General features: G+C 36.9%; 1 protein-coding gene across 1 annotated transcript in view; it reads right to left on the reverse strand.

Moving 5' to 3' along the window:
* Positions 1-21669, reverse strand: part of LOC103777650 (transformation/transcription domain-associated protein) — a gene marked incomplete at its 5' end in the record, with an annotated part of 37595 nt that overhangs the window by 9206 nt on the left and 6720 nt on the right. Inside the window, 9 exons of the mRNA XM_008945209.1 lie at positions 6742-7003; positions 7753-7952; positions 9555-9645; positions 11480-11644; positions 12780-12981; positions 15015-15115; positions 15894-16159; positions 16416-16611; positions 21157-21348. Coding sequence (XP_008943457.1) covers positions 6742-7003; positions 7753-7952; positions 9555-9645; positions 11480-11644; positions 12780-12981; positions 15015-15115; positions 15894-16159; positions 16416-16611; positions 21157-21348 — 1675 coding nt within the window. The remainder of the gene's footprint in view (positions 1-6741; positions 7004-7752; positions 7953-9554; positions 9646-11479; positions 11645-12779; positions 12982-15014; positions 15116-15893; positions 16160-16415; positions 16612-21156; positions 21349-21669) is intronic.

Below are 21669 nucleotides of genomic sequence, written 5' to 3' on the forward strand. Positions count from 1 at the left end.
TATTAAAAGTCTAGCACTACAATTTTCTGCCTGCTTCATTAGAAGTGATTTATTTATTTAAAAATCAAGGGAGGATTTTTAGAAGGGATGAAAGAGCCTCAGCTGACGATACAATGTAGAATGTGAGAGCAACTGCAGGACAAATAGTAAAACTTCTATTACTGTTATTCTCCTACTCCACACTGCAAGAAAATTCTCTTTATTCTTTTCTGGCTTAGCTAACAACTGTATGCTACCACAGGAAGAACAGACAAGACAGCCTAAGCAAAAATGGCAATATTATACAAACAGCCTGCTCTTTCCTTTGCAACATAACAGTATTGCAGCATGGAACTACCTCCTCTAGTCCATGTGCAAGAAAGAACTTTTTCAAGGTCAGTACATGGCCTTCAATACACTATGCAAATAATTCTGTAACACAAATTGCTGCAGTATCAACCACTTTCTGGGCCAGCCCCAATGCAATCTTCTCAACACCTGCTTTCACTACACTTTCAGAACACAGCAAATAAACAAATCAATAAATGTGTTTGAACTTCCCAAAAGAGGAAAAATTAACATATACAATTGAAATTATGGTGCAGTACTTCTGTACCATAGCAATGAGATTAAACACAATCAGATAAGAGAATGAACTGCTCTTTCTGTAAGCCCCAGTAGTTATGGCATCCCAAATTGTGCAAATTAACCGAGAGACTTGATTTTTTAAAAAAGTCATTTCTGTACCAGCGTCTAAAAGATGCCATTTTAAGTTCAACATTTTACAAGTGAAAAAGCAACAGCAAGAAAAAAACAGAAATACAGCATCGACGTTCTTTGAGATCTACAGCTAAAGCAGAACAAACAGCAACTTCATTAAAGTCTCAAAAATCAGTTTGAACCTTATTGCAGAACCTACATTTCAGCATGATACACACATACATACACACAAAGCACCTTCCTAAATTGACAAAGAAAAACCAACAAACAAAACCATCATGAGTGCTGTTCAGATGTGAAATTAATTTGACCACATAAATATGCTACAAGCATCTATCTGCAAGTATGCTAATAGTGAATTAAGTACATATGCACAGCAACTACTGCATACAAAATGGGGGGTTTTAACCACAATTAAAACCACTTTTGTCTCCAAATTATCTTCTTTACACGTACAGGATACTATTACCAAATAAAATAATGCAATATAGGATTCTTTTAATTTTGCTGTTCTGCTACTTAAAATATCAGAGAACACGTAAGCCAACATATTTCATTGTATATCTACAGTATGATACGCTGAAAGCTCTGCTATGCTTCTAGCTATGCTAAAAGATATAATCCCAAGCCTACCCTCTAGTGAGCAGTGGGAGTAAATCATTCCATGAAAGTGACAAAACTATCAAATTGTTTATCTCCTGAATCCCTGAAGTCCAGGAAAATATCTCCAAATTTCAACTAGTTTTTGTGCTAATGTGAATCACAAAAGAAATAAAAATATGCATTGATATATACATTCATTACAAAAAAGGTCATTTGTTTCACCATGAGAATAGTTCTAGTTTGTTGTCTAAATGCCCATTTTTGTAGTTTTGTTTTCTAGTGGCATACGAGAAAAACCAGGGAGTTCAATGAGTCCTTTTGCTCATGTCACAGAGAGCTCACCTGAGAAGAAAAATCTCTTCAGCTGGAAGAATGAGGAATACAAGACCAGACATTACCTGAGTACAAAGTCTTCCTGCTTTGTAGATATCTCAATCTACATAAACAGTATTTCTGTTGCAAACAAATCCACTTTTTCCAGTACCCACTACTGGAGAATATCTCAAGCTAACAGGCTGGTATAAAATACCTCACTGCTAATGCTGCCTTTGCCCAAACAGAACAGGAACTTTAAAGACCACAATATTTTACAGACTGTATTTCAACTGAGGAAGTTTGCTTTCTGTTCTCAAAGCTGCTAAAGATTTTATGATGTGATCTATGTATTTCAAACACATACCTTCATTCAAAGTCTTGAATGCCTCAGAAATTCCTACTGGAATCCATCCAACCCAGCATAATTGGCAGGTTTTTGCCACTCTCAATGAAAGGACTAACAGGGGGCACGATCTACCTGCCACTGAGACAGACCTGAAAAATCCTGATGGTTCTTAACACAACTAGATAAAGCTTAATGCTTTTTGAATGAGAGCTGTACCACCACTTCTAATGAAGCAACACAAAAAAAGAATAGAGTTTAGTTAGCAAGAGAAGAGTGCCAAACCCTCTGGCCCCCCAAAACTCTTGACCTACAGCATATTAACATGCCATCAAAAAAGCACAAACACCTCCAAAGACTTAACTAAAACAAACCCTTTCTGCTACACTGGCAGATAACACTTCTAATCAGTCAATGCTTTTAGCACAAGCAATAGCTTATTTGCAAGATTCTAAAGATTAATCTGACCATAGACAAAGCCGCTTAAGATAGTTCAGGACCCAAGGATCTTCAGCTGAAGAGCCAGGACACCTATCATGTATGATGCCACTTAGGACTGACATGTAAGCTTAGCTTTGCAGAGTTCAGATCCTTTGTACACAGCATACTGAGTTAAATTCAAGCATTCTCCAAGACAGAAGAGATGTCTTGCTTTTGAAGTTATTATTCAGACATGTACATGCTTTGTACTTTCCCAAAATTTCTTTATTTCACAAGAACTTTTGGAGAGCACCAACAAATATGAAAAAATCTCAGTGACAGTTAAGCAGAAATATGAAGCACAACTTCTGGTTTATCAGTCAGCTCCAGAAAACCCAGACTGCAAACACAAGACCCAAGGTCAAATGAGACACTAACTCAAATCTCTTCATCTGGATTTTCTGGATAACATCCTGTTATCTAAAAATCAGAAAGAAACTAAAGAAAGAGCTACCGAAGTAATGTTATGCTCATTCTTAAGACAGAAAAAAAAAAAAATCCTTTAAAAAGCTGAAAATTACTAAGAGAGCTCTTTCCCCTGCCCTCTCCACACACTTCAGAGAGATACTAGGACTGCAAGAAGCCTCCTTCTGATTACAGAGTTTCCATTTGCAGTAAATAATTCATTGTGCTGGGTGACAACTCTCAAGAAAATTATCCTGCCCTTTAAGGGTATATTTTGGAATTTTCCACTGGTATTCAGCTTGAGTGGAAAGATGGTTGCAGAAAGAAGTCAATCCAAACTCTAAAGTATCCTCTGCCCAGAAAATAACAATTGAGGCAGTTTTCTCCTTCTTTCACAGCTGAAAGAGCTCTCAAAGGGAGCATTTCTCAGCATTTGCCTGTTCTTTGATGTCAAAGGTTTAGCAGAAAAGAAGAGAAGGAACAAAGAACAGATGGTCAAAGAACTATGCATTTGAAGTTCCAGGGGCAAAAAAAAAATTCAAAGTAAAATTTGGTTCTAAAATATGTAGCATTAGGATAGAAAAAGATGACCTATCAAAGCTCCAATGGTCCAGACTAATGCAGACCAAGTATTTAGAATGTAAGAAATGGTGTCAGTGTCCCCAGTGCCTCCAAACAGGAATCAAGATGCAATTCAGATGTTGATTATGCAACCAAGCATAGTTGGTAGTGTCTATAAAACACAGCTGCCAACATTAATCTCAAAATAACTCAGGGAAAAGAGTTTACTCCAAGATAGCTCCTAAGCTTGGGTACTTTTGAAATGGAAGGCATCCACTGTAATTATCTATCCATCGGCTAAATGCAACTGGTACTGAGAAACAGAAAAACAAACATGAACCTTCTAGTGTGACAGAAGGACACAGAAGGCATGACTTACAAGGGGTTTCTCATAAAATAAAGTCAGCCTTTGCTATCTTCAGAACAGTCATTACAATCCTAATCTATGTACATTTTACTTTTATTACAAAATTAATAAAAAACTTCTTTTCATTTGCTGCATAATGAATTAAATTGTGAGAATGTTTAAGCATATTGATCAGTTTAGTTTCTCCTGTTTTCCCATACTTCATTTCTGAATTCAAACACTGAATTTATTACATTAAAATAAAATCAAATCTAGCAATAAGTAAAATAATTGTTTAATCCTGCAGACATTCATGTTTAATCATACTTTAAAAATATGAACTCTTTAACAATAAAATACCAAAAGTAATTACTTATTATTAAACTGAAGTTTACTGACGAACACGTTGCATTTGATGACTTATAAGATTTTTATGTCCAGGCCTATGTTGTTGTTCTTTGTTTTATACGTTGCTCCACATAATTCTTTATAAATGCTGCCATTAGATAGCAAACCCGAAAAAACCCTTAACTGACATTTATATATCATAAAGAAATGCAAAAAACCCACAACAGTATATAAAGACTGAAAATCCTCTCTATTTTTTAAATAGAAATTCTAACTGAGTTGTAATTAAACTTCCTTAGTTGTTTCTCTAGAAACATTCTGAAACAATAGCTTAGATTTTGCAGACTTAAGCCTGGTCTTGTATTTAGTTTTTCTTTACACCTTCTGAAACCCCTTCTATCTCTCTAAAATAAATAACAACTCAAAAATAACTCAAACCCAACAAAAATAGAGTGTATCAACAATGCTTAGAAGCAGTTAAAAAGTGACTATACTATTATTACAATGTAAAGACACAGGAAATATTATTGGAAAAGAGAAACAAGTCCAAACTTGTATCAAATGTAGAGTATTTTAGTTGGAAGAGACCTACAAGGATCACCTAGTCCAAATGCCTGACCAATTCAGGGCTGACCAAAAGTTAAATCATGCTGTTAAGGGGATTGTACAAATGCCTCTGAGCCACTGACAGGCTTGGGGCAGCAATCACATCTTTCTAGGAAGCTTGTTCCAGTGTTTGATCACCCTCTTAGTAAAGAGATGCTTCCTCATGTCCAGTCTGCAGCTCCCCCTGGAGCAGATTTGAACCATTCCCATGTGTCCTATCACTGGATAGCAGGAAGAAGAGCTCAGCATCTCCTTCCCCACAACCCCTCTTCAGGAATCTGTAGAGAGCAATGAGGTCACCCCTTCAGCCTCCTTCTCTCCAAACTAGGCAAAACCAAAATGCTCAGCTGTTCCTCACAGGATGCGCCTGCTGCCAACCAGCACCTCCAGGTCCCTTTCTGCAGGGCTGCTCTCCAGCCACTCCCTTTCCAAAGTATACTTGGGCCTGGTGTTAAACCCTTCTGAGTACAGAATCTGGTACTTGGACTTGTTAAATCTCATGCCCTTAATCACTGCCCCATTTTTTTTTCTGCCCTGTATGCTTCCATTATAGACATGAAATGTTTCTGCTTCCACTTCCCTCCCTAGTACACTTCATCCATTAAAAATTTAATCATATGGTTCACGACTTTTATTATCTGTCATCCAACTGTTGTGCCTCAGAAAGGACATCATGCAATACATAGCATGCACCAGACATGGAGGTGATATCTACAAGAGAGCTGTCCAAAAGATTCCTATCAGTTCACTCATTTTCAAAAGATTATCAGTAAAAATGCTTGAAAAAACACCACAAGTCTACTTGTCCAACTCTCTAAATGATCAGTAGCTATGTCAATCTCAAATAATTTTAAGTTAATGCAACTTCATGCAACTTAGAATTCTAAAAAGAGTAACTTTTCAATGCAAGATTCACTTTCACAGAGGAACCAGCTCGATGTGGAAAGTGGATGGTTTTTGCATCATTATGAACGCTGAGATGATAAGAGTTATAACTCATTGCAGAACCATCTAACTCAGACTCTGCCTAAGTCAGCCAATAGGGTAAAGAGAAAAGTAGATGCAAGAAAAAATTAAAAGCCCACATTGTCACAAAAATTCTACTTTTCCAGTGTTGAACAACCAGTAAGTCTGAACTCTTCTGTTAAAAAAACCCAACCCCTATATTTAACTATTTATTTTTATCTTATTCTACAGTTATCTTTAAGGAAAAGCTAATGTAGTTTAGATAGATTAATGCAAAGCTCAAAATCCTGGCAATCCAAAATACTGATGCCAATCAGTGTCACCTCCTGTCACACATAGCTGCAATGCCCTAATACTTTTCACCAAATATATCAAACCACACTTTCCTGTACACAAGCTTTACTTAGAATTTTAAATCAGCATCAGATACCCAAACATGTAACTCCACCGATAAAGAGAAAACAAATGAAGCAAAAATGCTTCTTTCCTTAAGTATCTTTTTTATTAGATGAACCAATGACTTTGATCACAATTTACCTAACAGTGACTTGAATTTGTGTAATAGGGTTTTCATCATCTGGTTAGCCAAAACACTGAAGTAATCTTACTCGTTAAAAATATGTTACTTTGAAAGCCCTCACACAATATTGTCAGTTTGGAATTCTAGTGTGAAAACTTCATCAAATTATGGCATCACCTTAAAACAGAGATTTTTATTGTGCCTAATCTATAGCAGATAGTTCTATGCAAATTTCAAATATATTATAGCAAATAATCTCATTTATCTTTAAACACCTGTGTGACTTAACCAAGTTTTAGGTAATAAAGTTACAACAATATACTCATTCTCTATGTTAAGGTCTGATTTTCACTTGAATTATCTGTATTATTCCACAGAAGGTTGGAGAAAACTATTTCAAGTTTGGTGAATGACAGAAAGTATTTTCTCTCAGGAAAATTACCGGGAGAAGAAGAAAAAGAGAGCAGAATGCCTTCACAGTTTAACTTCAGTGGAGAAATTCCTCCAGAAATCAAACATAAGATTTTTAAACACTTTTTACATATTTACCTGTTGTAAATTGCCCTTTTAGCTTCTGGAATACAGGATCTTGAGCAGTTGCCTGTGCTCGCCTAGCTAGTGACTCTGAGGCTGCACTAGAAAACATGGTGGACACATTAGAGACATTCTCAAGACCTACTCCAAAAGTGCTGACTAACTTCTTGACAAAATTTAGTGTATGAGGAGTGATTTTGGCATCCGAAACAGCTCCACTTTTCTCAAAGGCAACCGAATAGCACTTTGCCAAGCCCTGCTGCAGTTGTCTAAGAACCTAGGGATAAAAACAAAGACAAAACAGTCAGGAAGATCAGGCCTTCTGATTTGACACCAAGTATTTCTTCCCACACTGCACTTTATGTAGTAAAGTTATCCTCTCAGAAACATTTACTTAAAGCTGTATTTTTAAATTGCATTGGGGAGTCAATTAGAATGACAGCACTGATTCTTAGTAGCACCATAACTGAGCAAATGCAGCAGTGGAAATGCAGCATCACTGTGCACAGCAGCCACGGTTTAGATTACATCTTTTGTGATATATTAGAAAATTATATGATACAAGGAATCCTTCTTCAAACAAAGCCTGTGCTAGGTAGACAGAACAGAACAGTCTGACACTTTGAGAGGCAAATAATAAAAGCAGAGTGGCACATCCATCTGCTTTCTGTTATAGTTCAAACTTGGGACAATAATCACCACCTGCCACAGACCACCAGATCAAAATGGAAACTGGTATTGGAGAAACTTAGCACAGGAATATAAATATTCAGTTAGCAGAAGTAACAGCTGAAATCCTAGAGGCATTCATTAAATCAGTAGTTTTGGGAAACCTCTGTATTGCTTCCGGAAATAACCAAGTTCCTTAGAACTCCAGTCAGAACAACCACTTCTACAAATACACCAGTTTACTAATCAAAACCAATAGTTATGTTTTAACATTTAAAAATAATTCTAGATAAGTATCTTGCAGTTAACTTTTCCTTAGATGATACATACATGTGAAGGTATATTAAAGCCAAATACCTCTTCATGCCAATTCTCTCTAAACCAGACCATCTGATCTACAATGCCTTCCAGGGAAGACAGAAGTGTTGGATGCAATTCTCGCTGCATATGCATAATCCTGCTGCATCTCCACATTGGTGCAGTGGCTCTGATTGGCCCAGGGTCTGAGGCAGAGTGGGACTGATTTCCAACCGAGCTTGGCTGTTGTTGCCCAGAATCTGAAAAGTGGAAAATTTAGAAAAATAAAAATTACCTTTCATAATTTTGATACCTCTGCATGAAATAAAATAAAATGTTCCAAGAATTTGCTTTAAATTTGTATTAGGTGTTAATCGTGATACCTACTGAATTTCAGAAAACTTGAGAAAATTTGGGTTTTTTACAAAGAAAATTCTGCTCCAAATGTTGTTCAGCAGTACAGACTTCCCAGAGTCAGAGCAATACAAACACTCTTCAAAAACACAGGAGACACAGCCCTAGCTTCCACACCACCTAACCATGCTCCTGAAGTAATTGACATTGTTTCATATATGATCAAATTATTGAAATTATGGTGGCTTTGCTCTCCTCTTTTTGGGGAGATCTCTTCACACTTAACTGAGGAATAAACAAGCTGTTGCCAACAACACACAAATTGTCCTAGAGTGCATCTTTTAGAACAGCTGATCTCCAGCATTCCAATTGCATCAGACGGTGACTAAGTGCAGAGTTTTGCTTTATTAGATGACCCTACACTACTTCCACAAGCTATTGACAGAGCTGTAATTCGTGGCAGAACCACTAGGAAAACATTTTACTGATAATCACTAACTGCACATGTGGCAACACCAAGAATTTGGCTCAAAAATCTGTCGCCGGATATGAACATAGTGAAGAATTACAATATGTGGGCATTGGTTTCTCTAAAGGAGCACCCCAAGAAAAATAAGGTGTTGGCGAACCTAAAATTTACTGAACTTGAAAATTAGCGTCCTTGCAGAAATTTGGTGAACTGATTCCCAAGTGAAAAGGGTAACTAAATAAACAATGCACTTTGTAACAAAGAATACAGAAGGGAACGAAGAGTTCTTTCTTCAAGTGGATCTCTTGGGATTCCCAGGAGATTGCACAGGACAAAGAACAACTACATTCTTTTGACAGCACAAACCTAAACAGGATTTGTTCTTGAAAAAAAAAAAGGTGTTGTGGAACTTGCTTCATCTTTTCCCCACCTCCCAAACATTTCTTCAAAGTCAGAAGTGATTTTGTGTAGATTCAGATGCTCATTTCACTTGAAAATTCACCACAAGAAGCTATCGTGAAGATGTTAAAGTACAGATTACTCAAAGGAAGCAGTTTACCTGACTTCAATTACATGAACTCACATTTTCTTTAAGTTAGTTTTAAAAGTTTAACTCATTTGAAAGGACATGGAATATTACAGGATTCATGTTTCAAATCAAATTATACTAGAACATCTTAGAAAACTATGATGCTTTTCAGTATTTGTAATCCAAGGATTTCCTACCTCTCCACCAATTTTTAAAGATAAAAGTCCAATAAAGACCAAGTGATTCTCAATAATTAAGGTGACATGCAAATGAAGATTTAAAGTCTTCTTGGTGAACAGTTTGTTCAAGAAAATTCAAGACAGCTCAAACCATCTGTGGATGTAACTTCACAGAAACAAATGCAAGCCAGGTTTATCAAGAATGTTTTCCTCAGCCTTGTTAATTTGTTATGTTTTCCAGACAATCTACTTTCCTAGTAAAATCAGGTGAAACTCAAAATAATAACTAAGTTAAAAAGAGCCCAAACAACAGGATTAACATCAAGCTCACCGCTTTTGTAGCGCTCTCGTTGTTCTATCTTCAAGGTCAAATAGAGGGTCCTGATAGGGAAGTAGACAGCTTGGGGATAGACTCTCCCCACCTGTTTGGAGATACACAGACACATATTGCTCAGCGAAGGAAAAGCAGGTATAGATCAGATTCTCCTTGCAAATGACTGCAATTCAGTAATAACCAGCCACTTGTTTTAAATAACAGCTTATGAAAAACTACAAAATTAAAGATTCTTTCACTAACAGAAGCTCAAAGAGGATGAAATGGTAACTCCCTACACACACTGTTAAAGCATTACTTAATTAGGGCTTCCAGATCATATTGCCTAATAAACTTGAGAACAGCATAATAGCAGAGTACCAGCTGGGCCAGCTCAAAGGTCTTGCTCATGCACATAATGGAAGAAAAATGGACAGAATGACAGTGTCTACTCTTTAAATCAAGCCACAATTCCCAGTGAGCGCCGTGATACTTGATAAGAAGGCCCATTAGAGAGTAACTTTACTTCATTGTGGCACTTAATGTAAGAGGACACCAATTTCACCTCAGAAAAAAAAAAAAAAAAAAGATGGCTTCCATTAAAGAGAAGCTAAAGAGAGATTAGCATTCAGCATCTCCTTTAAACCTGTAAACCTTGGCATCTACTGAACAAGAGAAATCATGTGTCCAAGTACTATCCACAAAAGAGCACATCTTCAGACATGATTAGAGGCTTCTCCAGCTACAATTTCACTAAATCATGGCTTCTTTCTCCATCCAAATGGGTATGGTAAGTGGTAGAAATTTTGCAATGGCATTTAACTGTTCAGTAATGTGATATTTATGGCAGATTATTAACCTGACATACATATGCTTCACGCTGTAATTCAAGAGTAAATTATTTTAAGAAAATTGTAAGGTTTAGGTTCTAGTACTTGTGGAAACAGAAGACAGACTATCTTCTGCAGACAGAAGTGGGCTGGGGTACAAATTACTGCGAGAGCTTCATATGTTCACCTGTACGTTAATAGGACTTCAATTTTTTTACATTAACCTGAGTGAACAAACATCAAAATCATTCCAGGCTGTGCACACACTAAAACATAGCTGAAGTTAGACCAGAACAGTTAACAGCTTTGAAAATGTGATGTTTGAACCCTGTTCACAGCAAGCAATAACAACACAATATCTAAAAACACCTTAACAGAAAGATGTCACTTATTCTCCCTTAGTCTACAGACATGCTTACACCAGCTTTACACTGAGACACAGCTACACGCTCTGGTCTTAGATTCTGCTCCAGAGCTGGCAGCAATAGGCACTAAAATCTTAAAATCCCAAAGGAAGATTAATCAAACCTCATATCTGTCAGTTCAGAGGTACAAATCCAGGAAGTCAGTTTCTTCTTCTAGCTCCCTAAAGCTTATCCTGCTTTGTCTAATTGCTTGTCATGCCAAACTTCAGGTGAAAAGTTATGAAGCCCCAGTAAAGATTTCTGATGGTGACAGACAGGGCCTTGTTAGTTAAAATTAAGTTTAAAAAAAAACCAAAGCACTAATGAAATTGTTTGCCCTTTAGTCACTAAAGCTGACAATTTTTTATCCCTAATCCTATGTTACAGGTATTTAACTATGGATTTTTAAATGTGTTCTATAATATTCAGAAAAATGTAGTAAATAAAACTCCAGAGGGAAAGCTATGCACATGCACATATGGCATACAATTTCACTGGATTTAATCTCATTAAGTAACGCTCACTTTGAAATTTAAGTTATTCTACTTATAGAGAGAAATTACTTTTTTTTTTTTTTAACTCTTCAACAGTTGCAAAGAACAGCATTTTTAAAGCTTGGCATTTTCTTAACTTGCTTGGAAAAATATTTGTATCTCATCTCAAAAACAAAGATTACAGACAATAAAGAATGAGTGATTATTTTCTGTACCTGACTAATGAGGTTCAGAAGGAGTTTGCCCTCTGAGCCAACCAGGCATGTCAACAGCTGTGGAATCCAGGCCAGCCACTGAATGGGTGGGACACCAATACAGTACTTGTCTACTGCATCAGCTAAGGTGTTCTTATCATCATCAAAACTCAGGAGCCAAAGAACCTGAAAGAGAATTTAAAGAGGACACCTCAGTGCTTAAACTCCAAGACTCTTCAACGATTATGATGCACAAAACCCCACAGATATTTTATTAACATGATAGTGGCAGCCTTGCAAGTGTTAAAGGTGCCTCAGATATAAGAACTCGCACTCATTATGCCTGGCTAGTGAAATTTTTACCCTTATATATAATATTTAGAAGATACAAAAAATAAATATACATTTACTATTTGCTACAACACCAGACAGAAAAAAAAAGCTAATTAACATGACTGAACTCCACAAATTCTTTGGGTTTTTGGTTGCAGAAGGGGTGCAAAATGAGGCAAGTTTACAGAACCTAAAATATGCTATTCAGATAAATTGACTTTGATGCAAGAATCCAAATATTTCTTTGGGTGTTTTCAATTATTTTAACTGCCTACCCCAATGATACCTTTTCTATAGTTTAATTTAAATGCAAATATATTAAGCACTGATTAAAAATCACTAACAGTTATGCCACCAAATAGGGAGAATAATAAATTTCACAGTATTACCGAGGCCATCTGTAATTTAAAAAATATTTTGTGTGTATTTCATGTTCAAAATAGTCTTCCACAGTCTGCTATCATTGTTAAAATTTGCTTTATGAGATTAAAGTATATATCCCCAAACTGAGAAATACAAGCTACAAAGACCTTTTTTTAGCAGAAATTTTGCTAAATTAAGAGTAAAAATTTACAGAAAACACTTATTTGGAATCAAATGCAATACTGCATTAGAAGTTAGTATGAATTTTCCATAGTAATGATAAACAGATAGCAAATTAATATTATTTTCCAAGGACTAAAGGATGCCTTTCTGAAGATATTTCACTGCATTATATAGTTGAAATGCTGGACGTGATTGTTCCCTTTCTCCCACAAAAAGTTCCATACCTGAAGAAAAGCCCAGATAACCCAAGGAAGTAGAAAAACCCAAGATGAGTTATGTGCAGTGACCCCATAGCAACCACATGCAGAATTTGTCCCTAAATTAAAGCTCTCTATCAGCGATTGCTATTTCTCTAATTGCACGAATTTGGACATGGAACGTTATTCCAGCCCTCCTCTGAAGGGGCTGAGCTCTGACTCTTTTATACACATCCAGACCTTACCTTTGCTAGGTATTTTCTTGACTTGCTCTCATTCTGATGCCGACAGGCATGCAGGTAGCAGGTAATGGCAGACACCCCCAGATGCAGCTGCCGTTCCTTCACAAAGATATTCTCCAGGTAGTCACCCCACATGGCCCACGCTTTCACCAGCACGTCATGCATCTGCACAGCTGCAGAAAAGGCTTTGTTTGCTTCCTCAGACCTGCATCATGGCAAGTGAGAATAATAGTTTTATACTAACAAAAAGGGAATGAAAAAAAGCAACATTGGGAAGATCTCATATTAACTGTCTTCTGGAGGATCACATCTTATATTTTTTTCATTACTTCGGTGAAACAACAGTTACAATCAACATTATCTGGAAAAAGTCAATTCCTCATCCCCACAGCTTTAAAAATTCATTTTTCAACAGGAAATGTTAAGGAATATGAAGGTTAATCACACGGTTCTTGGTAACTGAAAGATTTTTTTGTCTGATAGTCTTCTGAAGTCTTTTCAACGTTTTCTTAAGTGTTCCAAGTCCAAGACTTGGTATGATTCTTCCCAATATATATACAGCCCTTGAATTTATGTAACTTTTGAGGTATAAAAATAAAGGATGAGAAAACTCACATACGCATTACTGAAATTAAAAGACTTTTAAATCATTCCAAGAATCCTATTAATAGAAAGTGCTTCACTTCTCCCTTACAGAATAAAAATTTAAATAAGCCATATAAAATCAACATTATGCTTGTTTGACTAATTTTTCAAAATTAACTGAAAAGTATTTTTTATATAAAATTATTACCTTGGAGGATTATAGTGATAAAATAAAATTACTATCTATTTAGACAAAAGTACGTATTAGTTTCTATGTTACATTAATATGTTATTTTCTTTCAGAGGCTTTCTGCATCCTAGGTGGAGGTTTTGAAGTGAACTACCACAGCAGCAGCCTGACAGATGACTTTCTATCATCACTTCTCCTTTACAAAAAGGGGACTTCTCAGTCGCTTTCCTTTGCTCCTTCTCTACAATCCATCATTTTTGACACTTGAGATGACTTTTTAAAAATGGCTTCTATCACCTTGCTCAGCAAGTGGGCAACACAGAGGGATGCAAGAGCAGAGGTGACCTTTAACTTCCAGTTTAGGTGAAACACAGGTAATCAGTAGTCACACATTGGCAGGCTCGACACTGCCACTTTTCCCAGGAGTAACCTTCCTAAATTCTGACTTCAGCTGCAGTACTAGAAAATGCCTGTGTGATTTTTGGTAAGATTAAGAAAGCTAAGTACATCAGAACCATGTTTTAAACAGAAACTTTTACCCATTCTATTCTGCAAAAATGAACAGAAACAGTTTGGCTGCCTTTTACCTTATCTGCATGAATTTAGAAAAAAACACACATTTAAAAGATGGGGGGAGGTACACTTTCTTTTCTTTATGCCTCAACTGAAACTAAGCTCACTTATGGCCATAAAAAAAAGCCCACTGCACTTTCCAGCAAAGTAATTGCATTCTGCCTATTTAAAATTCTCTCTTGTATGCACAGAAGAAGGTATTCATCATGTCCTGACTTAAATTGCTATGTGAGGTTGTGCTGTAAAGCTTAAAGCCTGATGGATTTCATTCCCTAAGTGTCCACAATGTAATGGTAAAGGAATTATTCCACTCACATGTAACATGGAACAATACAGCCTTTAAATACCACACATATTAAAGCTGTTGAAATCTAAAGGGGTTTTTGTATCATCAAACAAAATTTGACTGCTATTTGTTTCCTGAATTAAAAAGAGATCTTCCTCAAAATAGTAAGATGCCTGTCAGCACAAAACAAAAATTTTACAAAAGCAGTTGTGAGAAAGCAAGGCTAGCATCTAGGTGTTTAATTGCTGCAATGCATGATGCTCCAACACACCTCATTAGTCTTTTCAATTCAGTTAACTGAAAACCTATTCATCCTGCTTATTCCTATCTTACCCCTTGAAATATAAAACTTATTAAAAATGGACTTATGCAGAGTTTGCTTTAAGTAATTCTTTTTTATAATACTTATCAGTATGACCAACAATCATATCTTCAACCTGCAAAGGAACTCTCCTCTAGACATTTACTTTCTTATAAAGTTGTGACAAATTTTAGTTTGGTATAAGCACCTAGAACAATTTTCCTGCTCAAATACTGTGCTGAAATACTTCAGCTGCATTTTTCTCAGATGTGTGCTAGTGCCTCTTCCAGCCAACATACATACTTGTTAATCTGTGCCAAGAACATCCCCTTCAATGCATAAAACTCAGCAGTCATCTCCTTGGTGAAGTACTTCAGGTTGGTTGATTCAATAACTTCAAGACCCTGTCAAAAATAAGTCTTAGTAAGAAAAGCCTTTTAAAGTAGAAGGTTATATTAAGATGAAAGTGCCATAAAACAACAGCCAAAATATTCTATTGAAATTTAAATAGCATAAGCTTCTAGTATATAATTTTCATTTTAAAAACTCTGGAGTGACAACAGTCAGTCAACAGTTTCCACTGGCCTATGCAAAACTATTAGACACTATAAACAACATTCATCAGGTGATAGCTTATCCTTTGCACCTTGTTTTTTTGTTCTACTTTTATTATTATTTATATTATATTACACTATTATTACAAGGTCCCAGTTTGCTGGCCTTATAATCATATGTCAGTGGGTTTTGCCTACAATCACATTTTCTCCCTTCCTTTTAACAAACAATTTCCCTTCAGTTTGTCAGCATTCACCACTCACGAGTCAGACACTCAAAACTGACTCAGAGCTTCAGTTAATCTTGCAATAGTGTTGTTTCTTCCAATTGCAAGTATTATAATTTTTGAAGTCCCTTTCATTTATCCGTCTTGTACAATTTCAAAAAATGTATTTCCACTTGACTTTTTACTCAGCTGATTTTTAATATCCTCACATTATTCAGTTTAAAATGGACAAAGACTGCTTTTGATTAAGAGCATTGCTTAAAACACCCCCCTATGCAGGGTATAACACAGCCAGTGAAATTCAAACCCTCCCTGTGCAGAGTCAGTTTAATTAAATCACTGTGATGGCCCCTGTAATTCTCCCACGTTCCAGCAATAACTGAGAGATAAAGCTTCTGTACCTGCATGCATTCATTTTTGCCCATGACTCCAGCCAGCTGCAGGTAACATTTAACCTGCTGGCGGATCTTCTGGAAGCAGTCCACGATGGGCACAGTTGGAATGGTGTGGATGCGACTCAGGATATCCAGCGCCACGTTGACCAGCCCTTGTTTTCGGGCTATCTTCCCATACTGGATAATTGCTGATGCAGAAGCATGAACTCCCAACATGGCATTATTGGAACTGGGATCATGCTGAGAACTGTTCTCATATGCAGTTACAATGGCTACAAATAAAACATGAAATGTTTGTCATTATAAATGAAATTATATATACAGCAATATCTTATACAGCAATGCATATGAAATGATGGCTTAAGACAACGAAACATTTAAGTGGAAATTGAATAAAAACAAACACTTGACAAAATCAATAACATTCCTGTATGTTTAAATAAATAAAAAAATACTAAGAACTTATGGCAAACAATGTGTTGTCTGGAAAATTACATGATGAATGCATGCTGGACCAGGCAGTTTTACCCTGGTAATGATGTTGTCTCCACATGAAAATGCTGCTCCAGTGGGATAAATCATCTGACACAATAGGTAACCTGTTCCTCCAAGTCTTTACAACAGTCTTCATATCATGTAAGCTGTTGTTCCTCCCCAGATTAGTTGGTTGCAATCCTGCATTTATTTGGGCAGCTTCTTGAAGTTCAATTATTTGCTGTGCTGCCTAGAAAACATTAAACAATACAAATAGCACAAAGCATAGTACAAAGGGTTGGCCAATCTCACTGTTAGCAAAAGGTGCCTATGAAGGATGCCACCTTTAAAAACATCAAGTAAAGATGACACTATTTATGCTGTTTCAGGGACCTGCCTATTACCTTTAACCAATCTCATCATTACAAAATGGCAAAAAAACAATAAGATTGGTTCAAAACTGTAGTTTTGCTGTAGTAGAACTCACAGAAAAGCACTATTCTTATATACACACATACACAGTATGCTAAATTCAAGGTTTGAGTAAAAATGCTGACCTTAAACAATAAAACCCAAAACCAAAACTTACTAGCATAAATTCCCTGGTCATGACTTGACTTATTGACAGAAATCTGAATGCACAGAAATACTATGTTCATGCTCCTGAGGGTGTTACTTTAAGATATTCTGCCAAGACCTTAGCTTTGTGAAGTTAACAAGGTTAGAATGGTTTTTCACTGGCATCTACTATCCTCAAAGTAATGAGAGGACCAAACAGGAGATGGCAGTACTCTCAAGTCTACTATAGGCAGCAGACATTTTGTTAAAACTTAACAACCTGAAGAGAAGACCCACAAACTTTAGTGGAATTTAATTACCTGTAGTACAATAAAAGCAATGTAGTATTCTCGAAGCTACCACTTGGCAGATAACAGTTGTATTCACTGTTAATCAACCAAATAAGATAACTATGTGGAGGGAAGGAGGGAATGGGAAGGCAGTCCAAATTTACAGAGTGAAATATCTTGAAACAAATTAAACAAAGTAATATTTTCCTACAATCGCCTCAGTATCAGCTCTCACAATAGCTTAACCTTCATCCTACACCCATAGATCACGTAAATTTAATTTTCTCACAGGTATTTAATCACATACTATCTGATACTAAAAAAAGTAATTACTGGAGTGCAAATTCATGGCTGCATTTGCACCTCTGTCAGTCAGCCAGCAACTAATTTATCATTTCTTCAGGAGGGATATATTCATATTAGATGATTTTAAAAGCTTGTTTTAATTGATATCTGAAAGCATTTAAACACTTTATTTAGCAATACTAACCCTTTCATGCTGCACATACTGCCATTCTTAGAAAAAGAAAAACGTGAAGTATCAGTCAAAACTTAGCAGGAGGGAATTAAATTAACCAAGAAGCCTTCTAGCAGTATTGTAGCAGCTCAAACAAATGAAACGTTGTACCCCTTCACTTGACAACTGCCTCTCAATATGGAGAGCAATATATTCAATATTCACTCAATATGCACTTTATCTGATGCATCAATTCATGGTGTAAGACCTGAAGGTCCGGGCTGCTGTGTGAGCTCCACCCACAAGTGCAGCCATGTTAGTGGAGGTTCCTCAGACCATGCAGGTTTAGTTACCCGGCAGTCACACCGGGCAGGACACGCCGAGTGAAACTACTCATCTCAGACAGAATGACAGAAGCCACTATAGCACACAGAACTCAAAGCAAGGTCCTCTGCACTTCCATACATGAGGTTCATTCCTAGTTCTTTGAGCAGTGGTCTATCAAGAAATGCATCCCTGTTATGAAATTTCAGATTGTGATGCAGTGAGATATTCCAGAATTTGTCCCCAGAGATGAAAGGTTCCCACAACAGTAGTAAGAGCTCATCTTCATCAGGTACAGGCTTATTAGGACACCTGAACAGCAACACAGGCAGACTAAATGATAACAGAATGGCATGTTTTTGCCAGATCATATACTGCATGACAAACTGAACACAATCCTGCCCAGTCCCACTTCCACATTCTGGCTGCAGCTGTACAATACATATCAGAGGACACAAGGGTCATTTTCAAGAAGCTTCTGGAAGCCTCATGGCCACATCCCCAAAAAAAGAGTTTAGGCACCTACTTCCATTTAATTATGCTTGGCAATAACATCTATTATCAAAAAAAAAAAAATCTCTTAATGTTGCAAAATGAATTATTTACATAATTGAATCCAAGAGAAAAACAAAAGTGTTGACATTTCATAGGTTTCAAAAGGCAACAGGAGCCCATTTTTGTTATGGAGAAACATGTGTAGAAGCTGCAACAGACACAAAGCCATGCATTTTTCACTATGTAATACACGTTATTTCATCTCACATAATTAAACTGCATATTCTGTATTATCAGAGTTGCACCAGCTGCTTCCCAGAAATATTTCTGGATGTCTGAAAAAAAAGTGGTCTCTCGTTCTTACAAGCTCTTCTAGGTAGGGCAAGAAACAAGTACTTCTCCCTAATTCTCTAAAGTGGACCATTTGTGACTAAGATGTATGTGAAAGAAAAAGAGTAAAAGCACAGGATTTAAACATGTCTTGTCATGAAATTGAATTGTCAGTGTTACATGAACAAAATAAAAGATTTCTCACCACAAAAGCAAAGATGTATGTGGTGTACAGCATCTTAAAATCAGTTTACATTTAAACAAATGCCAGAAAACAGTACATTCTTTACCCTCAATATTTAAGGATTCGAGGGCTGAAGTATGGTGCACTTAAATAAGCACTAGGAACTTGTTCAGCAAGGATTAAAGTAATCTTTTGTTTTCCTTATTCCAAGCACACTCCCTTAATGAAACAGAAAGGCCCCTCTTCAGAGCAGAATGCTTTTATGATTCAGAAGCAGCTAGTGAGCTCTACCTTTTCCTAGAAATGGGTGGCAGAGTAAAGAAAAAAGTAAATACATAGAAAAATAGCACCAAAAAAAGATTAGTTTTACCCATTCTCTGTGTATGGACTAGGTTATCCAACTGGAAGCTTACTCATCCTTTTTAAGTCAAGGATTCAAGCATACACACAAGAGTTACTCTGAAATCAGAGCTGTTAAAAGTCATGTGCAATATATGGCCATAATTTCATAGGACAGCATAAAATTCAAGTTAGGAACTTCTTCCCTGTATTAAATTATCTTGACAAAGAACTGAGTTACTTAAGATTAGGTAATACTCAGCTCTTAGCTTTTTTTTTTCTACATGTTTTGTGGGAGGTGCTGGGGGTTTTGTTTACTTGTTTTTAAAGTTCCTATAACCCCAAATTCATTAGCTGTCCTCATTTCATTCTGGACAGGACAGCCCAGGTCTTTATTGCCAGAATTCTGCCCCTACTTTAGGAGGAAGCTTCTCTCAGAACCACATGCTTACTTTGTCCATTTATTCCAGAAAACATATAGATCTCTTTCAGATCACAAAGTAGCTAAGGCCACAGGGCTCCATCCACTTCTGATGCAAGGAGTCCCCTCAGTTCACCAAAAGGCCCCTGACAGAGGTTACCACTGACTCAAATCTCCTGGCAGACCTACTCACACAAGTGCTTCACAACAGGAAGGAATTAATCTGAACCAATTGGTTGGAAGAAGTAACCTTTTCACACAGCTAGATTTGGACAATGCACACCCACGTGTAGACAAGGAGCATTACTAAAATATGGCCTTCCACTCCATCAAAGAGCTTCTCCTGCCTGCAAAGACCACTCTTCCCAGATCACAGAAGCTCTCAGTCAGTGAAGCAATGTGATTCAACATGGGAATTCTTTTTACAGCAGTACTGTAACAGTGTCGAACAGAACGTGCCAAAAGGGCCAGCTGGACAACTAATAAAGCTGAAGACCAATGCACAGAGCTTTGAGGTACACACGTGAGTCTATATAAAAAAAACCACTCTCCTTTACAGTAGAACTTGTATACGGTTAATCCCCTGTCCAATGAGAAATACCATACACTAAATTCCATTATATGCTTCATATTCCTTCAAATATTGGGACTTCTTCCTACTTCCTTCTGCTGATTCAAATCAGAACATTTAGTAGTATGAAGAAGAAATGACAAAAAAGGTAAGGTTCACATTGGCCCAAAGCTGCAGGACTTTTCCTAAAGATAGGAATGCTCACCTAAAAAGTACTCTACTAACAGGCTTTTACAGTTGTTGGTTCTTTGACTTCAACGCTTAAGCCACAGGGATGTTCAGAACGTGCTCACGCTGTTGGGGATGCTGCTCCTCAAAGAAACACCACACTTCTAATCACACCTTCCCCTTACTGAAATAGTAATGCCTTGATTTGTTTTTGTAAAAGAGTACCTTATGGTTGACAAAATTTCATACTGCATTTAACAGGCTAAGCATGCTAAAAAAACACTCACATGGTTATTTCAACATTTCTTCAAATATAATGCAGTAATATACCCAGCCAAGATGGATCTCACTTCAAAACCCACTGAATGTTCAAGGTCTCCAAGTACTGCAGTGCATGACGCATTAGGCCACAAAATAAGTTGTGCCATCTGATCAATTTTTAAGTAGCTACCTCTGTAGGCCACAAACAGAATGGGTTCAAGTAAACTATAAAAACATTAACAGGAATCCAAATCAAAATGCACACTCTGAAACTTGCAACAAAAAAATATCATTATGAAAAAACAACCAGTACGTACAGCAAAATATTTCATATGCTCAGTTACTGAAAGCTCTGCTAGTGGAAAATAACTGGCAATAAAAGCCTTTCCATTCTTACCTGGAGAAGGGGAGTGTGGACATGAGAGACCACGTGGGGAAGCCTTCGCCACTCTCGAATAGCCAAGCTACTCGCCATCTCCACCAGCCGCTCGATGAAGTTAAGCTGCTGCTCCTCGGGGTGGCAGATGGCCAAGTATCCCCTGTACATGTTCACCTTCCATGCCATCTCTTTTGGACAACTCAGCTCCACCTAGTAATCAAGTGGAAAGAAGCCTAGTAAAGATCATTCTTAAATGCACGCAGACTGTTATAAATTAGTTTGTTAAAAGCCTTCTTAGCAATCATTCAGGTCTAGTTTTTATAAAAATTAGTCCATTTTCTAAAAATTCAGACTAAAATATCAGAATTTTTGTCATTAGAGGAGTTTCAGCTCTCTTAAAGTTATTGGCAAGGGCAGGCTACCAAATAAATTGCAAACTCAGCAGAAGAGTCGAAGTGCCTGCACACAACCTGCTGTTCAGATGCTTTGACACTGACAGCTGGGGTGTAGCTCAGAGACAGCTGAGCAAGC

Source organism: Merops nubicus, unplaced genomic scaffold (assembly GCF_000691845.1).
Source record: "Merops nubicus isolate BGI_N331 unplaced genomic scaffold, ASM69184v1 scaffold17558, whole genome shotgun sequence".
NCBI classification, from domain to species: Eukaryota; Metazoa; Chordata; class Aves; order Coraciiformes; family Meropidae; genus Merops; species Merops nubicus.